Here is a 15,373-nt window from a genome sequence, read left to right on the forward strand (position 1 = left end):
TTAAGTTTTACCCAAACCATTTGTAAGTCAATACTTCTTATACATCATATATGACTCCATAGATTAAATTGAAAATTAGATTGATGTACTGACAATGGTCCTCAACGAATTTTATTCTCTTCATCAATGTAATTTTTAAATAAATTTCTTATCTCTTTCAAGAGTTTAATCAATTTTTGATGTTGATTTAATTGAACTATTAATTCATCAACCAATTCTTTGGATAAATTTGGTGATGTTTCTAAATATTTATAATTATCATCATTTATATCTAATTTTATAGAATATTCTTCATCAATATTTTTAGAATTTAAATTAAAAAAACTAAATGTAATTTCATTATTTTGTTGAGGTTTTATTTTTAAACCAGTATATAATTCATATTTTGATAATTCTATTAAATTTAATTTAAATTGATTTTCAAATATTTTATGAGTCTTTTCGAGTTGATTTTCTCCTTGTTTTATTTGAAATCTTAAATTATCAATCTGATTCTCTAAATTCTGTTTTTGATCTAACAATTTCGTTTTTTGTAATTGTAATTCTTCAATTTTGGAATTTGATAATTGTAAATTTTTTAAACTATCATTTAATTTGTTAGTTGTATTTAATTCTTTTTCATTCAATTGATTAATTTCATTTTGTAAACTTTTCACTATTTTATTTAATTCTTGTAAATTTGTTTTAAATTGTTGTTGTTGATTTAAATATGAAATTTGTTTATTTGATAATTTTAAATCTAAATCATTTATAAATTCTTCCATATTTAGTTTGAGGTTTTCAAATTCATTTGTTTGTTTTTGGAAAGAATTGAATGCTTGATCTATTTTACTTTGAGACATTATTTATGGGAGGTTACTTGGTGGTGTTAAGATAGGTTTTGGCGATGCTCTGTAGTATAAATTGAATGTGGTTTTATGTTTGTCAGTTTGGATTTTGTGATTTGAGAAAGTCCAATTTCTAAAAACGTAATTCCACAATCATTACCAACTTATCTACCACGTAATCACCACTTCATCGACTTATATATCTACTATTCACCCCACCGAATGAGCATACTTCAAAAAGATACAAACTCAATCCAAAAAAATCAATCAATAAGACTACTAACATTCAATACATGGGGATTAAAATATGTTTCAAAACATAGAAAACAAAGATTAAAAGCAATAGCAGATGAATTATCAAATCCAACAAATGAATCAAATGATTATGATATAATAGCATTACAAGAAATTTGGTGTGAAGAAGATTGGAATTATATTGATCAGGTTTGTTCTTTAAGATATCCTTATAGAAGAAATTTTAAATCTGGTATTATAACAGGACCTGGTTTAGCTATATTATCCAAAATACCCATTGAAGAAACTTTTTTATATAGATTCCCAATTAATGGTAGATCTTCTGCATTTTTTAGAGGTGATTGGTATGTTGGAAAAAGTATTGCAGTTACAATTTTTAAATCTCATCAAAATAATACTTTACCAATAGCATTATTAAATAGTCATATGCATGCTCCATATGGAAAAGGAGATTCAAGTTATTCAACTCATAGAGCTTGTCAAGCATGGGATTTTACAAAATTTATAAGAATGTTAAAAAAATCTGGATATGCTGTAATACAAGTTGGAGATTTAAATTCAAAACCTGATTCATTACCTTATAAGATTTTTACAATTGAAGGTGGCCTAAAGGATTCTTGGAATATTTTACATTTTGAAAAAAATCCAACTATAAAAGAAATAAGTGAAATGAGTTTAGAAGATCAAATTGAAATTGCTGGTGTTACTTGTAATTCAAGATTAAATACTTGGAGAAAATCAAGACCTTTATGGGAAGCATGTAGATTAGATTATGCATTAATTGATTCTCATAATGTTTTCCCCGTACTGGCTAAAGTTAAATTTACAGAATTATTACCACCTCCATTATCATGTTCATATTCTGATCATTTTGCATATAGTGTTGAACTACAAATAAATTCGACTCAAAATCATATACCTTCAATAAAAGAAAGTCCACCTGAAGAAAGAGAACAAGTATATAAAGAATTATTAGCTGAAATTAAACATTATAGAAGAATAACAATACCATTTCAAGCAATATGGAGAAAATTTTATTTTTTAATATCTATTTTTATAGTTATTGGAATGCATATTGCAATAGTATTTATAGCAGATGTTGCTGCATGGATATCAGTTTTGTTTTTATTTGCAACTACTTTTGTTGTAATTACAGGTTTATTAAATGGTATGATTTGGTATTTTGGAGTAAGATCAGAACTGAGAGCTTTACAAGAAGTTCAAGCAGAAGTAGAAGATGCTTATATATATTTAAAAGAACATTTAAATAAAACAACTTCATAGATAATAAATGTCATGATTTATTCTTTATTAATTTTTGGTTTTGCTATATCCCATGGACCTTGTAATTCATTTTTATATCTTTGTAAAAATAAAAAATAACCAGGCATTATAAAAATAATTATAATAACTGAAATTAACCAATAAATTAAAAATTTATAATTTAATAATTCATAAATCCAATAATTAACTAAATTAAATGTAATAAATACCACCAAGTAATGTAAAATTTTTAAATTTGGTGGTGTTTTTAAATTTCTAAAACTTGAATCAAATAAAGGTAATAAAATATTAATTTCAATAGCAAATAATATAAATAAAAATACATCAATTGTTGAATTTAATCTTGAAGCTAATACAATAGAATTACTTAATGATAAATTTGTTGATAATATTGGTTTATATACGGTAAATTCATTTGAAGAATATTCAAAAAATATTGAATTTAAAATATTTAATATAAATGATATTGCCCATATTGAATCTGAAGATGTTGATTTGGTTAAAGATTTTAAAATTGGTGATGATATTAATATCATAAATGATATAATTATAAAAGATTTTAAATTTATTGATAAATTTTTTATAGATGATGATACTCTCTGAAAATTATGAAATTTTAATATAAATTGATATATAATTACTGATAATATTGAACTTATTATTGTTGGCTTGATGGGATTCCAATTCTTTAAATATATACCAATAAATAATAAATTTACTAATAAAATACATGAAATATAAAACATTATTAATAAAAAATCATCAATTAATTTTAAATAAGAATATTTTGCAACTGTTGTGTTTCTCTTTAATTGTGATAAAAATGATTCATCATTATAATTATCTGGATAAGGTTGTTGTAAATATAATAATTTTTTCCAAGGTGGTTTCTCTAAACTTTTTGGTGAGGGAGTAGTATGGTATGAATGTTGAGGTATGGTCAAAGATGTTTTATCTGATTTTGGCAATTGATCTGTCATATTCGATACATTTTGAATGTTTAATGCTAGTTGCTTGATGTTTGTTCGATGTTTGAATTTGAACTTGTAGTTATAACCAAAATCTCTGTATCATAAATCTGATAGTGAAAGTTTCTCAATGTCACGTTCTAGTAACTGGGCAGTGGTAGGACGTAGGATGATTCACAATAGCTTGAAATAACCAAGTTCTTGTAGAACTAGCCTAGAAGTCTAAATAATTTATTTGCAGCACAAAAAATATACAAAGAATATCTACAACTTTGAAGATCAACTTCTTTTATTCAAATTGACTTAAACAAGTACAACTATAATGAGCAGCTATGCTGTTCCTACTAAATCAGATAATACAAATAGTAATAACCTAACAGTACCAAGACATAATCATTCTTATTCAACATCAATTTCATCAAATGTAACCCCACAATATTTCCTAGGTAACAACAACAATCCTCAGAACATATCAAAATCAAATTTATTAAAACCTCAAAATTCATCAACAAGTCAATATAGATTATCAAGAACAAACACAAACACAACAAATGAAGTATCAGCAACTTACTTAGGTAATTTAGATAATTTTAGCTTAACTACTATTGATAAAATTCCAAGTATAAAACCAAGTGTAACATATCTGGATAAATTATGGACTCAAATTGATGTATTAGATGATGTTAAAAAATTATCACAAGAAATTAAACAAAGAGGTTCATTTTTTAATGATAAATTTAATAATGAGCTACTCAAATTAAGAAAACTGCAGAATAAATTATTAGAAACTATTAATAATAATTCAAAATTTAATCAAGAAGATAATAATAAGAATGATGAAAAGAAATTATATCAATTAAATCAATCTAGAGTTCATTCTTCTGGTCCTTTAACTAGAGCTACAACTCATCATTCCGAAAATTTATTAAAAGTTAAAGAAGAGGAGGAAGAGGAGAATGAAAGTAAGGAAAAAAGCAGCGAAAACGACAATGACACAAATGAGCAATCAAATCCCAATCAACCCAACAAAAGATCAAAATTAGAAGAAGAAATGATTAAAGAATTTTTTGAATCTGATGAAATTAATTTTGAAAATGATATAACATTATATTCAAAAGAAACATTTGATGAAATTAAAAAATATATAAAAGAAATTAAAATTGATTTAAAAGGTTTGGGGGATTCAATAAAGGAATTTGATGATTCTACAAGTAAAGGTTGGTAAAAGGCATAATTATAGTAATGTTTATATTTCAACAACTTCAATTCAAACAACTCCAAATTTCAGCGATATTTTATGTTTTTTTTTCTTTTTTTACTCGTTATTCATAACGTCTTTTTGATGAGAAGAAAGCATGAGATTATTTAAAAAATTTGATTTTTCCAATGTCAACTATTTTTCATGTTTCCTTTCTTATTTTACACATGATTCTTTGAATCATTGTTCTACTTACCTCTTGACATTTTATCTGCTCCTTGATTAGCTAATCTATCAGCAGCTTCATTACCTTCATTACCAGAATGTCCCTTTACATGAACAAATTCTAAAGGTTTCATATTTTTTGATTCATAAATTTTATTTATATCATTTTTTAAATTAACAGATTCTTTAATTAAATCTGAATTTGCAACTTTATTTCCTGTTGAAGTTTTATAACCATTTTTTTCCCAATTTGTTGACCATTCATTAACACTTTGCATAGCATATTTTGAATCACTATAAATTTCTGATCTTTTTGTTGATCCATTAATTAAATCATTTTTAATATTTGTTAATGCATGTTTCATACCATGTAATTCAGCTCTTTGATTAGTTGGAATATATTTAGAAGTATCATCAACATCATTTAATGCTACTGCTGCATTTCTTGAATCATTTTCACCATAATATACACCATAACCTGATGCTGCATTATTTGATCTACCATTACCTCTTGATGCTCCATCAACATAAATACGTTCAGTTTTTGATGATGATGAAGAAGATGAAGTGGATTTACTTCTGGATGAACTTGATTTAGATTTCGAAACTCCACCTCCACTTGAATATCCTCCAGAATATCCACCACTTGAGTATCCACCACTTGAATATCCACCACTTGAATAAGAAGACGCGTTATTATTTGATGAATATGAACGTGATGATGAACTTCCACCTCCACCACTACCACTTCTACTACTACCACCAGAAGCAAAACTTTGAGCTTCAGCAGCAGTATTAAATTTTTTAAATGAACTACCACTATATCCATTTACTTGAGATTTACAATCATTCCAATTGGTATAAACACCTTTATTTCTACCATTTGCAACCGCGTAATAAGGCATTTTAATTTTTAAAATTGATTTGAGTAATATTTCTTATGTAACACTTGAAAAAGTATCTTACTGATAGCTCAACACAATAGCTTTCAAAGCTCACTTGTCGTGATTAACAATTGAGAAAATGGTGAAAAAGATAACCAAAAAAAAAAATTCAAGGGGGTAAAATTATCTCTCAATTTATATTTTTTTCGGTGATCTCTATTATTCCGCTAAGAATGAAAAACCTGGAGAAATCAAGGGGTTATCAACAAAAGTTTGTGGCCTTTATTTGGTGATTTAAATACTGGAACTTCATCAACTTAGTGTAGGAGAGTGGGGCCATAAAGAAAAGACAATTGCGAAATGAGGAATCAAAGAACAATTCATTCATCTAGAATAGACTCGATTGACTGACTCTGAATACAATTGATTTTCAACTCAATTCTCCAATCAAAAGTTAGTTCGATTCAGTTTCAGTTTCTTTAGTTAAATTTTAATTTACACATTTTACTTTTAATTTCATATCTCCACGGAAATATGACAATCTTTTGAACAGAAATTTGGTCTAAATTGTTTTGTGAATCGAAATGTAGTAAATAAGAGGACGCGTTTCTGATTTTGTATCTCGATCAAATTCAACCCTCGTTTCTCATTGGATCCAAGGAGATACAATAAAGAAAAGCTACTCTACCAATATTTGAGATCTTTATATATTGCTGAAAACACCAACTCTTTCCCCTGGAAATTTCTATTGACTTGGTTATTAGTCATCCTCATGAAAAATTGATTCTTTTCCTTTTTGTTTGGATCTTTATTTAACCGTTTGATTTCAGATCTATCTATATTTCTGTTTACGGTAATGATAATAGCAAATCTAATACTTGGTCAAATTCACATTAGATTAACAAAATATAAAACTTAACAAATTGTCACGAGTAGAACTGACCAAAGGACATGGGGAAGCTGTTAGTGTACTTACTTTGCTGTTAATGACCTTAGACGGGTTAGGGGATACGCGTCTTTCCTACACAAAAAGTCCAATTACATTCTGAAGCCCTTTACATTGTGTATTGCAGTCATTAATGTCCTATTCACAACAACTATAGAGCCCATAATCGATTGAATAATCAAATTTTTAAGTACTTAAGTTTAATTTAACCAAAATCAACTGATTAGTTTTTTTTTTTTTTCTTTTTTTTTTTAGGGGGTAATTACATGGACATTTTTGTTTATTTTTTATTCTAAAACGGAAGTAGTCTTGTTGTACTACTTGTTTCTACACAACTCATAAGCGAATGACTGGGCAACTTGTCCGAGTGGTTAAGGAGAAAGATTAGAAATCTTTTGGGCTTTGCCCGCGCAGGTTCGAGTCCTGCAGTTGTCGTTGTATCTTTTCAATAAAATTACTTTTTTTTTGCTTTTAAAACATTCTTACTTCTGCTTTCAATCAAGTATTGTTATTATCAATGAGTAGATCTGTTGTTCAATTTTTGTTTCACAGTTTCATACGTTGCAGTTAGAAATTAATTCATATAATTGTACCACTCAATAACACTGTTTGTCGATGTTTTTTCTTTTTCAAAACTAATTGTTTATTAAATTAGAAACATAAACAGTGTGTTGATAAAACAACATGTTGACCGCCCATTATTTGCCTCTACTCACCTATCAACTTTTTCTTTGTAGCTTATTATATGGAAGGCTATTCATAAAGGAAAGAAGCAATTTGTACAAAGATAATCAACAAAATTTTAAAATATGTACATGAGTTTGTGCATCATGCGTCACTGAATAATGTAGGTGCGGTAGTTGCAGCAGCTTAATCCTTATTTCTCAACAAGGCTGGACTAAAAATTAATTATAAACTTCATTCATATAAAGAATCAATATCCTCGATCCGAATATTAGACTTAGGAAAGTGTTTAACCCCCTAAAACTCAAAATCGAGGATAAAAAGCCACTTAAAGATTTTAACACAAATAAACAAAAAAATTAACATTTGATTTAAATTAGAAAACCTAAAAAAAGAAACATAAGATTAACAGATTTAATCATATATTTACAACCATTATTGACTATTGATATTGATCTTAACAATTGATTAGTCTTGAATAGCTACTTATTTTTGATCAAATAGAACACAACTACTTCTCATCAGCTCAGTATAACTGTTTCAGTCCAAACATTCAAAGAATCATCTGATTTCCTCACCCCACAACTTCAAAACTTCAAGTAAATTGAATTGACAACAAAATTCAAAAACATTTTATGATTTGACTAGCAAAAAATAATAGAAATGACTAATGATCTTGATAATGAAACATCAGATCAGAATATGATAAATAAAACAGCTTCAAATGAATTAGATAGACAAAATTCAAATTCAAGTTCAATAAAAAGAAAAAACAGTGGGAGAAATACTTTAAGTAAAACTTTAACAAATAATTTAATAGAAATTGATAAAATAAAAGATAAATTGGAACAAGAAACGGATGTATACACTAAAGGTGTAAAAGATACTGATGTTGATTGGTTTATGAGGGATTCTTCTATGGATCCAGCTTTTAAAGCATCAACTGCAAATAAACCTGTTGAAAATAATGATGATACAATCAATAATAAATCAAATCAGATTCCAAAACCTAATTCATCATTGGATACTCCATCATCACCTTCTCATTCAGTAAATACCCATTTAAGTACAACTATTTCAAATTCAAACGAAACAATATCATCAAAATCAAAACCTTCAATTACTCCAATACAAGAAGAAAATATAGCGTCAAATCAATCTCACGATTTAAATCATCATTCAACCAATGAACCCAGTAGTAGTAGCAGCAACAATATTTTCCAAAAACCAAGAAGAAAAAGTAGTGGAGGATTATTTTCAAAATTAAAAGGGAAATTTTCAAAAGAACCTTCTTTTTCAACTAATTCTGTACCAATTTCAAAACATGAAATTAATTTATTTAAAAATAATTATGATATGAATCATTATCATAAACCTGTAAAAGATCCTTCAAATTCTCCATTGGAAAAAAAAACTAATGAGCAAACTGAAGTATCATCATATTTTGATAATCAACATCATTTAGAAAGAACTGCATCTACTCCATCAAATTCAAAAGCAGTTCCTGATTCTAGATTAGAAGAATATATAAAATTTTATAAACAAAGAGATTCTAGAAGACCATCTGCAGTATCTAGAAGATCATCAATAACATCTACTGGTTCAAATCAAAGTGAGAATCAACTACCTAGTGCTCTAGTGAATGGTTATGATAATACAAATTATCAAAATCCTTCATTAACCTCGTCATCAAATATACCTCCTACAACACAAGCTCCTGATTCAAATGCAACAAGATTAACAAATTTCATAAAAAGGAAAACCTCAATTTCTTCGAAACAAGAAATTCCAACCACCACCACCACAACATCAACATCATCTATAAATTCATCAACACTGCCGAATCCACCATCAACCATAGAACAAGATCCATCATTTAAAGGATTAAAACCGTTGAAACGAGTTGCTTTTCATTCATCTACCTTTTTAATTGATCCACCACAACAAATTCCTTCACGAACTCCGAGAAAAGGAAATGTTGAAATACTTAGTAATGGTCAAGTTAGAATTAATCCTTTAACTGAAGAAGATAAAAAATCAATTGAATTATCACAAATGGGTAAAGGTGGAGGAATAGTTGTTGGAGGAACAGGTGCATTAGGTTATATAAAGAAAGAAGATCAAAATGACGAGGAACAAGAAGAAGAAATAGTACAACCACCTAATGATGATGATGATCAAAATCAAATTAATTCTTCAGATGATCCTGATGAACCTGCTGTAAATGCACATGCAAAAAGTATAGCAATTGATAAACCAATGGTTCATCATCAATCAGCAGGAAATTATTATTCAACACCAGTTAAAAAAATGGCATTAGATACAATGTATTCACGTTGTTGTCATTTAAGAGAAATATTACCAATTCCAGCAATTTTAAAACAAATTCCACCTGGTTCATTAGCTCCATTACCTGTATTACAATTAAGAAATCCAACACCAACAATGATTGAAATTCAAACATTTGCTGATTTTTTAAGAATTGCTCCTGTTATTTGTGTATCATTAGATGGTGTTAATTTATCAGTTGAACAATTTAAAATTTTATTATCTGCAATGAGTGCAAAAACTCAATTAGAAAAATTAAGTTTAAGAAATACACCAATTAATCAAGAAGGTTGGTCTTTATTATGTTGGTTTTTATCAAGAAATACTGTTTTAAATAGATTAGATATTTCTCAATGTCAAAGTTTAACAGTTAATGTTTTAAAAAAGAAGAAAAAGAAAAATTCAACTACGGAATCATCAAATAAATTTGAATCTAATTTGGTTAGAATGACTTGTAATAAAGATAATAGATCAGATATGGATTGGTCATTATTTGTTGCAACATTAGTTGCAAGAGGTGGTATAGAAGATTTAATATTAACTGGTTGTTGTATAACAAATGTTGAAATATTTGAAAGTTTAATTGAATTAGCAGTAGCTAAAAGAACTTCAAGATTAGGATTAGCTTTTAATAATTTAACTCCAAAACATTTAAATATATTGGTGAATTATTGGTTATTTGAAGATTTTGCAAGAGGTTTAGATTTAGGATATAATGATTTTTCAAGTTCTCAAATGTTAAAAATATTTATTGATTTTATTAAAAGAAGTGATTTTGAAACAAAAATTCAAAATTCAACAATTACATTTTTAAGTTTTAATTCAACTAATATTGTATTTAATGATTTGTTTAAAGAAATTTTTGAAAAAATTTTATTAAAATTACCAAATTTAAAATATCTTGATTTATCTAATAATCAAAGATTATTTGGAACTTTTAATCATGATTCAGATACCGTGACAACTTCTCAACCAAATAATATATCAGAAGCTGATTATAAAAATTCAAGTGAATGTTCTAGAGTTCAATATTTTACATCAAAATTCCCATTATTTCCAAAATTAGTAAGATTACATTTAGAAAATGAAAATTTTAATTCATTATCAATTTTACAAATTGCAAAAGTTATACCATTTTGTAAACATTTAGGATATTTTTCATTATTAGGAAATCATATTGATCCAACAGCTGCAAGTGCATTAATTAATGCAACAAAAAATTCAAAATCTTTAATTAATCTTGATTGTAATTCAGATAATTTTCCTGAATTTTTTAAAGAAAGATTAGGATTATATACAATGAGAAATATGGAAAGATTATTATATACAAATAAAGATGAAAATAAAAATTCAAATAATGCTTCATTATCAATTTTATCAAATGTTGAATCTAATTCAAATTCATTAACTGAACAATTTCAAGAAATTCTTTTATTAAAAACTCAAATGAAATTAGATTTATCATCCCCTAAAGTTATAAATTTTTTTAAAAGAGCTCAATCTATTAGATCACAATTAAAAGAATCAATTGATGAATTAAATAATTTACAATTAAAAAATTCATTAGATTTAGATGGTAAAGAAATGTTAATTAGATTTATTTTTATTGATTCAAGTATTGAAAAAGGTTTACAATTAATTGATCCAAATTATAATAATGAAAATTCAACCACAAAGGCCAACATGTATCTTATGAAAGGAAGTGAAGGAGATGCAAGAGATAAAGCAATTGAAGAAAGATTTGAAGATGATCAAGAACAAGAACACGATAAACATTTATTACAACCTTCAAATTCATCAAATTCAATACCACAAAGTAGATCACCATTAGTTTCAAAATCAAATTCAAGAACAAATTTAGCAAATTTAGATAGACAAGAAGGTTCAGTATTAAAATTATCAAAATTAAAAGATTATCATGAACCAAATTCTAAAATTAATAATATGTCAGGAGAAGAAATTAGAAATAAATTAATGAGTATTGAATTAAGTGATTTAGATAAAATTATTGATTACTTGGGGAATCTTAGAGATCAAGGATTATCTTTAGAGAAAGTTTTTCATCAAAATGATGATGATAACATCAAATCAGAAAGTAATGATAAAAATTCAAAGAATCTAGAACATGACTTATTAAATATTGAAGAAATTAAACTGAGATTACAACAATTATCTACTAATAAACAAAATGATTCGAATAACCAAGCAGGTAATGACTCAAAAAAAGACGACTCGAAAAAACCCGTTTGTTTCTTCAACGACGAAGAAGATGAAGAAGAAGAAGAAAATTCATTAAAAAAACATGATTCAACAATTAACGAAACTTATGATGAAGTACTCAATAAACTAACAACTTAGTTTCATAGAGAGAACAATAACCAATTTAAATGAAAAACGATTAAAATTTAGTAATGACTAATAATACATGTATAATATTTGTTTTTTTTATGTAAATACCCCTCTGATCTTTTTAGTAATCTTCTTCATCAGAATCTAGTATAGGATCCTTTCCTTTAAACCCACCTTCACCATTATTTCCATCATCATCATCAGAATAAACCTCACCTTGTCCCTCCCCATCATCATCAATACCACCACCACCACCATTTTGATTTTCTTCTTCAGCTAAATCTTCACAAGCATCAATCCAATCACTATAAACATCAACAGGTTGACTTAAATTATTTATTGAAGTTTGAAAATTTTGTCCACAAATTTTACAATGTAATTCACCTAATAAATTTTTTTTATCTAATTGACATATAACTGATTTTTCATGATTACAAAATAAACATGTAAATTGTACATCTAATGTTTGTTTTATTTTTTTAGCTGGTTTTCTTGTTGATGATTTTCTTTTACCCATGTTTTTTACCTGTTTATATATAAATGTTTGCTCGGTATCTGTGTATGCCTTTTGGTGAGTGGTTGTGGATTTTAGGAACTTGCTGATGTTTAGTATAAAGCTGAATAGAGGTGGTTAATAATGTGAAGTTACCTGATCTGGATATTTCAAAAAATATAAAGAGCGTACGTGTCGCAAAATTAATCGCGTCATTATAAAATATCGTCATTCAATCAATCATTAACTTTTATCATTACTATTTATATTTTCTATAGATTTACCATTTTGCATTAAACTTTGAGCTTTTTTCTTTAATTTCATTTCTAATCTTGTTTTTTCAAACTTCATTTGTTCATGACGGTCATTTTTAGGTTGATTTTGTGGTGGTTGTTGTTGTTGTTTTTTAACAGAACTTGCTGAATCAATACTTGATCGAGCACTATTATTACTATTTGTATCACTTAAATCATTATTATTTTTATGATAATTCATTGAAATTTTTAAACTTGGATTATATTTTAAATTTAATTTATTACCTAATTCATATAATTTTAAATCATCATTTCTTTTTTCATAAAGCTTTTCAGCATCTTTAAATAAATTTTTAATATAAGAATCTCTTTTTGATGGTGATTTAAATTGAATTATTGGGTAGTGTAATAATAATGATAAACACTCACTAAAATCACTTGTTACTAAATCCATTTTTTGTTGTATTAATAAAATAATTGTTATAAACATTAATAATTGTGGTATTCTACTTGATGATTCTTTTGATTCTGATCCTTGTGATGATATTAATTTATCCCATAATAAATTCGTAATTTCCATATCATTACCTAATTCTCTTGATAATAATAATCTTAAATATCTTATAATCCATAATTGAGTATCTAATTTTAATTTTGTTGTTAATGTATAATAAATAAATTGATCAATTTTCATTAAATTAATATTAAATAATTCAATCAGTTTAGTTAATTTTATTTCTGTTTCATAAAAATTAGATAGTATACCACTTGATAACATAAATTTGTTAAAAATTATAAATAAATCATGACATAAGAAATTTTTATTATATAAACTCAAAATTGCTAACTCTTCATTTGAATATTTTATATTTTTAGGATCATTTAAATCAAAATTAATTGATTCCATATATAAATTTTTATAAATTAACCCCAAGATTTCATGAAATCCTTGTTTATAACCAATTGTTATATTACATTTGCACCAAACATACAATATTTCAATCAATTGTTTCTTGATATATAATAAATTTGAATTATTAGATTCACTGAAAAATAAATCCCCAGGAAATAATCTATCTATATCTAAAATTATAATTTGTAAAAGTTCTAAATTTTCATTAACCAAGCTATGTTTTTCCATTTCTTTAGTCAACTTCTTAAAATTTAATGGATCTTCAGAAACTTGTTCTCTAAATGAAGCTTTTTTCAAACTCTTGGTTCCTCTTAATGACAGTTTTCTATTTATACTTGATTTCCTTTTTATATCTTGTGTTTGATAATATTGACAATCTTCATCTAATTCAAACCATGGAATTCTCATATCATCTCTCATTATTAATTGATGAAATACAATTCTTGAATCATTTAATTTTGATTCCCATGTTGATATCTTTAGAGTGTCTAATATTAATATTGATTTCCATATTAATAATCTTGAAAATGTTGAAGGTTGTTTTATTTTGGTATATTCACCATCTGATATAGATTTCTTAAATGATGTTATATTTCCTTTTGCTTTATCAATTGCTAAAAATACTTTGGATATTATTTCGCCTTCATTGATCATAATCTTTTGTAGTGCTAATGGCTCGGTTTGAGTTATTAGAATCCAGTAAGCAAAGCAATCAACTTCTTTTAACCTTAGATGTTGTAATGAATGCTGTAATGTAGTAATATTTTGATTTATTGATTCTTTTACAACACGATATTAAGAATTTGGAATTGACTTTTTTTGCAACAAGAAATAAACAATTGATTTTATTAAACCATCATCAATCACAAACTAGACCCATACCAATGCAACGATGTCGAACCAACCAGAGAAATCAGTTGAAGAATCTTCATCAAAACTACAATCTGGTTTAAAGAAACTATCACAATGGGAAGGAGAAATGAATCAACTTGAAATAAACTTAGATATTCATAGAATTAAAACTACTCAACCATTATATAGTAAAAGAAGAGAAATATTAAAGGAAATTGATAAATTTTGGTATATTGTATTAGCAGAAAATGATGATTTTACTGATTATATAAGTCCAGATGATTTAAAATATTTAGAATATATTGATGATTTATATATAAATTATCCAATAGCTAATGATTCTATAAAATCAAGAGATATTTCCAAAACTGGAGGTATATCGAATGTAAAAGATTTTGATTTAACTATTGGATTTAATGAAAATCCATATATCGCTAAACAAAGTATTACAAAGAAATTTTATTTTGTTATAGGAGATGATGGAAATCCACTGATAAGATCAGAATCAGTTTCAATTCAATGGCCGAAGGAATTAGAAAAATTTAATCCACAATTAATTAAAGAAGAATCAAAGGGTAAAAATATGACATCAGAACAGAAAAAGAATTATAGAATTGGTATGAAATCATTTTTTAGCTTTTTTTCATGGACTGGTTTAAAACCAGGTAAAGAATTTAGAAATGGTGAAGATATGGCATGGCTGATAGCATTTGATTTGTTTGTAAATGCTGTGAAATTTTACGTTGTTGCATTGTCTAACAGTAATGATCAAGATGATGATGATGATGAAGAAGATAGCTCTGAGGGAGAAGAATTAGATTTAAGTGATTTAGAACCAACTGAAAACAATGACAAACGAACACTTCAAGAAGTAGAAGAGACAAAAGATAATAAAAAGCAAAAAAAATCATAA

At 26.3% G+C, this 15,373-nt stretch overlaps 9 protein-coding genes across 9 annotated transcripts; 4 read left to right on the forward strand and 5 right to left on the reverse strand. All coding sequences in view use genetic code 12, as the record gives it.

The window, feature by feature from the left end:
• Positions 1–101: 101 nt before the first annotated feature.
• KGF55_003696 (uncharacterized protein) lies at positions 102–842 on the reverse strand (the record flags this gene model as incomplete). Its single annotated transcript, XM_051758517.1, has 1 exon — positions 102–842. The coding sequence occupies one exon, from the start codon at positions 840–842 to the stop codon at positions 102–104; it is 741 nt and encodes a 246-aa protein (XP_051614068.1).
• A 207-nt stretch (positions 843–1,049) lies between these two features.
• On the forward strand, positions 1,050–2,366 carry ISC1 (inositol phosphosphingolipid phospholipase; the record flags this gene model as incomplete). The annotated part of the gene is made up of 1 exon (XM_051758520.1): positions 1,050–2,366. The coding sequence occupies one exon, from the start codon at positions 1,050–1,052 to the stop codon at positions 2,364–2,366; it is 1,317 nt and encodes a 438-aa protein (XP_051614069.1).
• A 17-nt stretch (positions 2,367–2,383) lies between these two features.
• Positions 2,384–3,346, reverse strand: GPI2 (phosphatidylinositol N-acetylglucosaminyltransferase; the record flags this gene model as incomplete). The annotated part of the gene is made up of 1 exon (XM_051758521.1): positions 2,384–3,346. The coding sequence occupies one exon, from the start codon at positions 3,344–3,346 to the stop codon at positions 2,384–2,386; it is 963 nt and encodes a 320-aa protein (XP_051614070.1).
• A 310-nt stretch (positions 3,347–3,656) lies between these two features.
• Positions 3,657–4,559, forward strand: KGF55_003699 (uncharacterized protein; the record flags this gene model as incomplete). Its single annotated transcript, XM_051758522.1, has 1 exon — positions 3,657–4,559. The coding sequence occupies one exon, from the start codon at positions 3,657–3,659 to the stop codon at positions 4,557–4,559; it is 903 nt and encodes a 300-aa protein (XP_051614071.1).
• Positions 4,560–4,780: 221 nt separating this feature from the next.
• Positions 4,781–5,662, reverse strand: KGF55_003700 (RNA-DNA hybrid ribonuclease; the record flags this gene model as incomplete). Its single annotated transcript, XM_051758523.1, has 1 exon — positions 4,781–5,662. One exon carries the CDS (start codon positions 5,660–5,662, stop codon positions 4,781–4,783), a length of 882 nt encoding a protein of 293 aa, XP_051614072.1.
• Positions 5,663–7,934: 2,272 nt separating this feature from the next.
• On the forward strand, positions 7,935–11,957 carry MHP1 (Mhp1p; the record flags this gene model as incomplete). The annotated part of the gene is made up of 1 exon (XM_051758524.1): positions 7,935–11,957. One exon carries the CDS (start codon positions 7,935–7,937, stop codon positions 11,955–11,957), a length of 4,023 nt encoding a protein of 1,340 aa, XP_051614073.1.
• Positions 11,958–12,069: 112 nt separating this feature from the next.
• Positions 12,070–12,465, reverse strand: KGF55_003702 (uncharacterized protein; the record flags this gene model as incomplete). The annotated part of the gene is made up of 1 exon (XM_051758525.1): positions 12,070–12,465. The coding sequence occupies one exon, from the start codon at positions 12,463–12,465 to the stop codon at positions 12,070–12,072; it is 396 nt and encodes a 131-aa protein (XP_051614074.1).
• A 219-nt stretch (positions 12,466–12,684) lies between these two features.
• Positions 12,685–14,262, reverse strand: KGF55_003703 (uncharacterized protein; the record flags this gene model as incomplete). Its single annotated transcript, XM_051758526.1, has 1 exon — positions 12,685–14,262. One exon carries the CDS (start codon positions 14,260–14,262, stop codon positions 12,685–12,687), a length of 1,578 nt encoding a protein of 525 aa, XP_051614075.1.
• A 238-nt stretch (positions 14,263–14,500) lies between these two features.
• On the forward strand, positions 14,501–15,373 carry KGF55_003704 (uncharacterized protein; the record flags this gene model as incomplete). Its single annotated transcript, XM_051758527.1, has 1 exon — positions 14,501–15,373. One exon carries the CDS (start codon positions 14,501–14,503, stop codon positions 15,371–15,373), a length of 873 nt encoding a protein of 290 aa, XP_051614076.1.

Source organism: Candida pseudojiufengensis, assembly GCF_024610245.1.
Source record: "Candida pseudojiufengensis strain CBS 10847 chromosome Unknown scaffold1, whole genome shotgun sequence".
In the NCBI taxonomy this organism is placed as follows: domain Eukaryota; kingdom Fungi; phylum Ascomycota; class Pichiomycetes; order Serinales; family Debaryomycetaceae; genus Lodderomyces; species Lodderomyces pseudojiufengensis.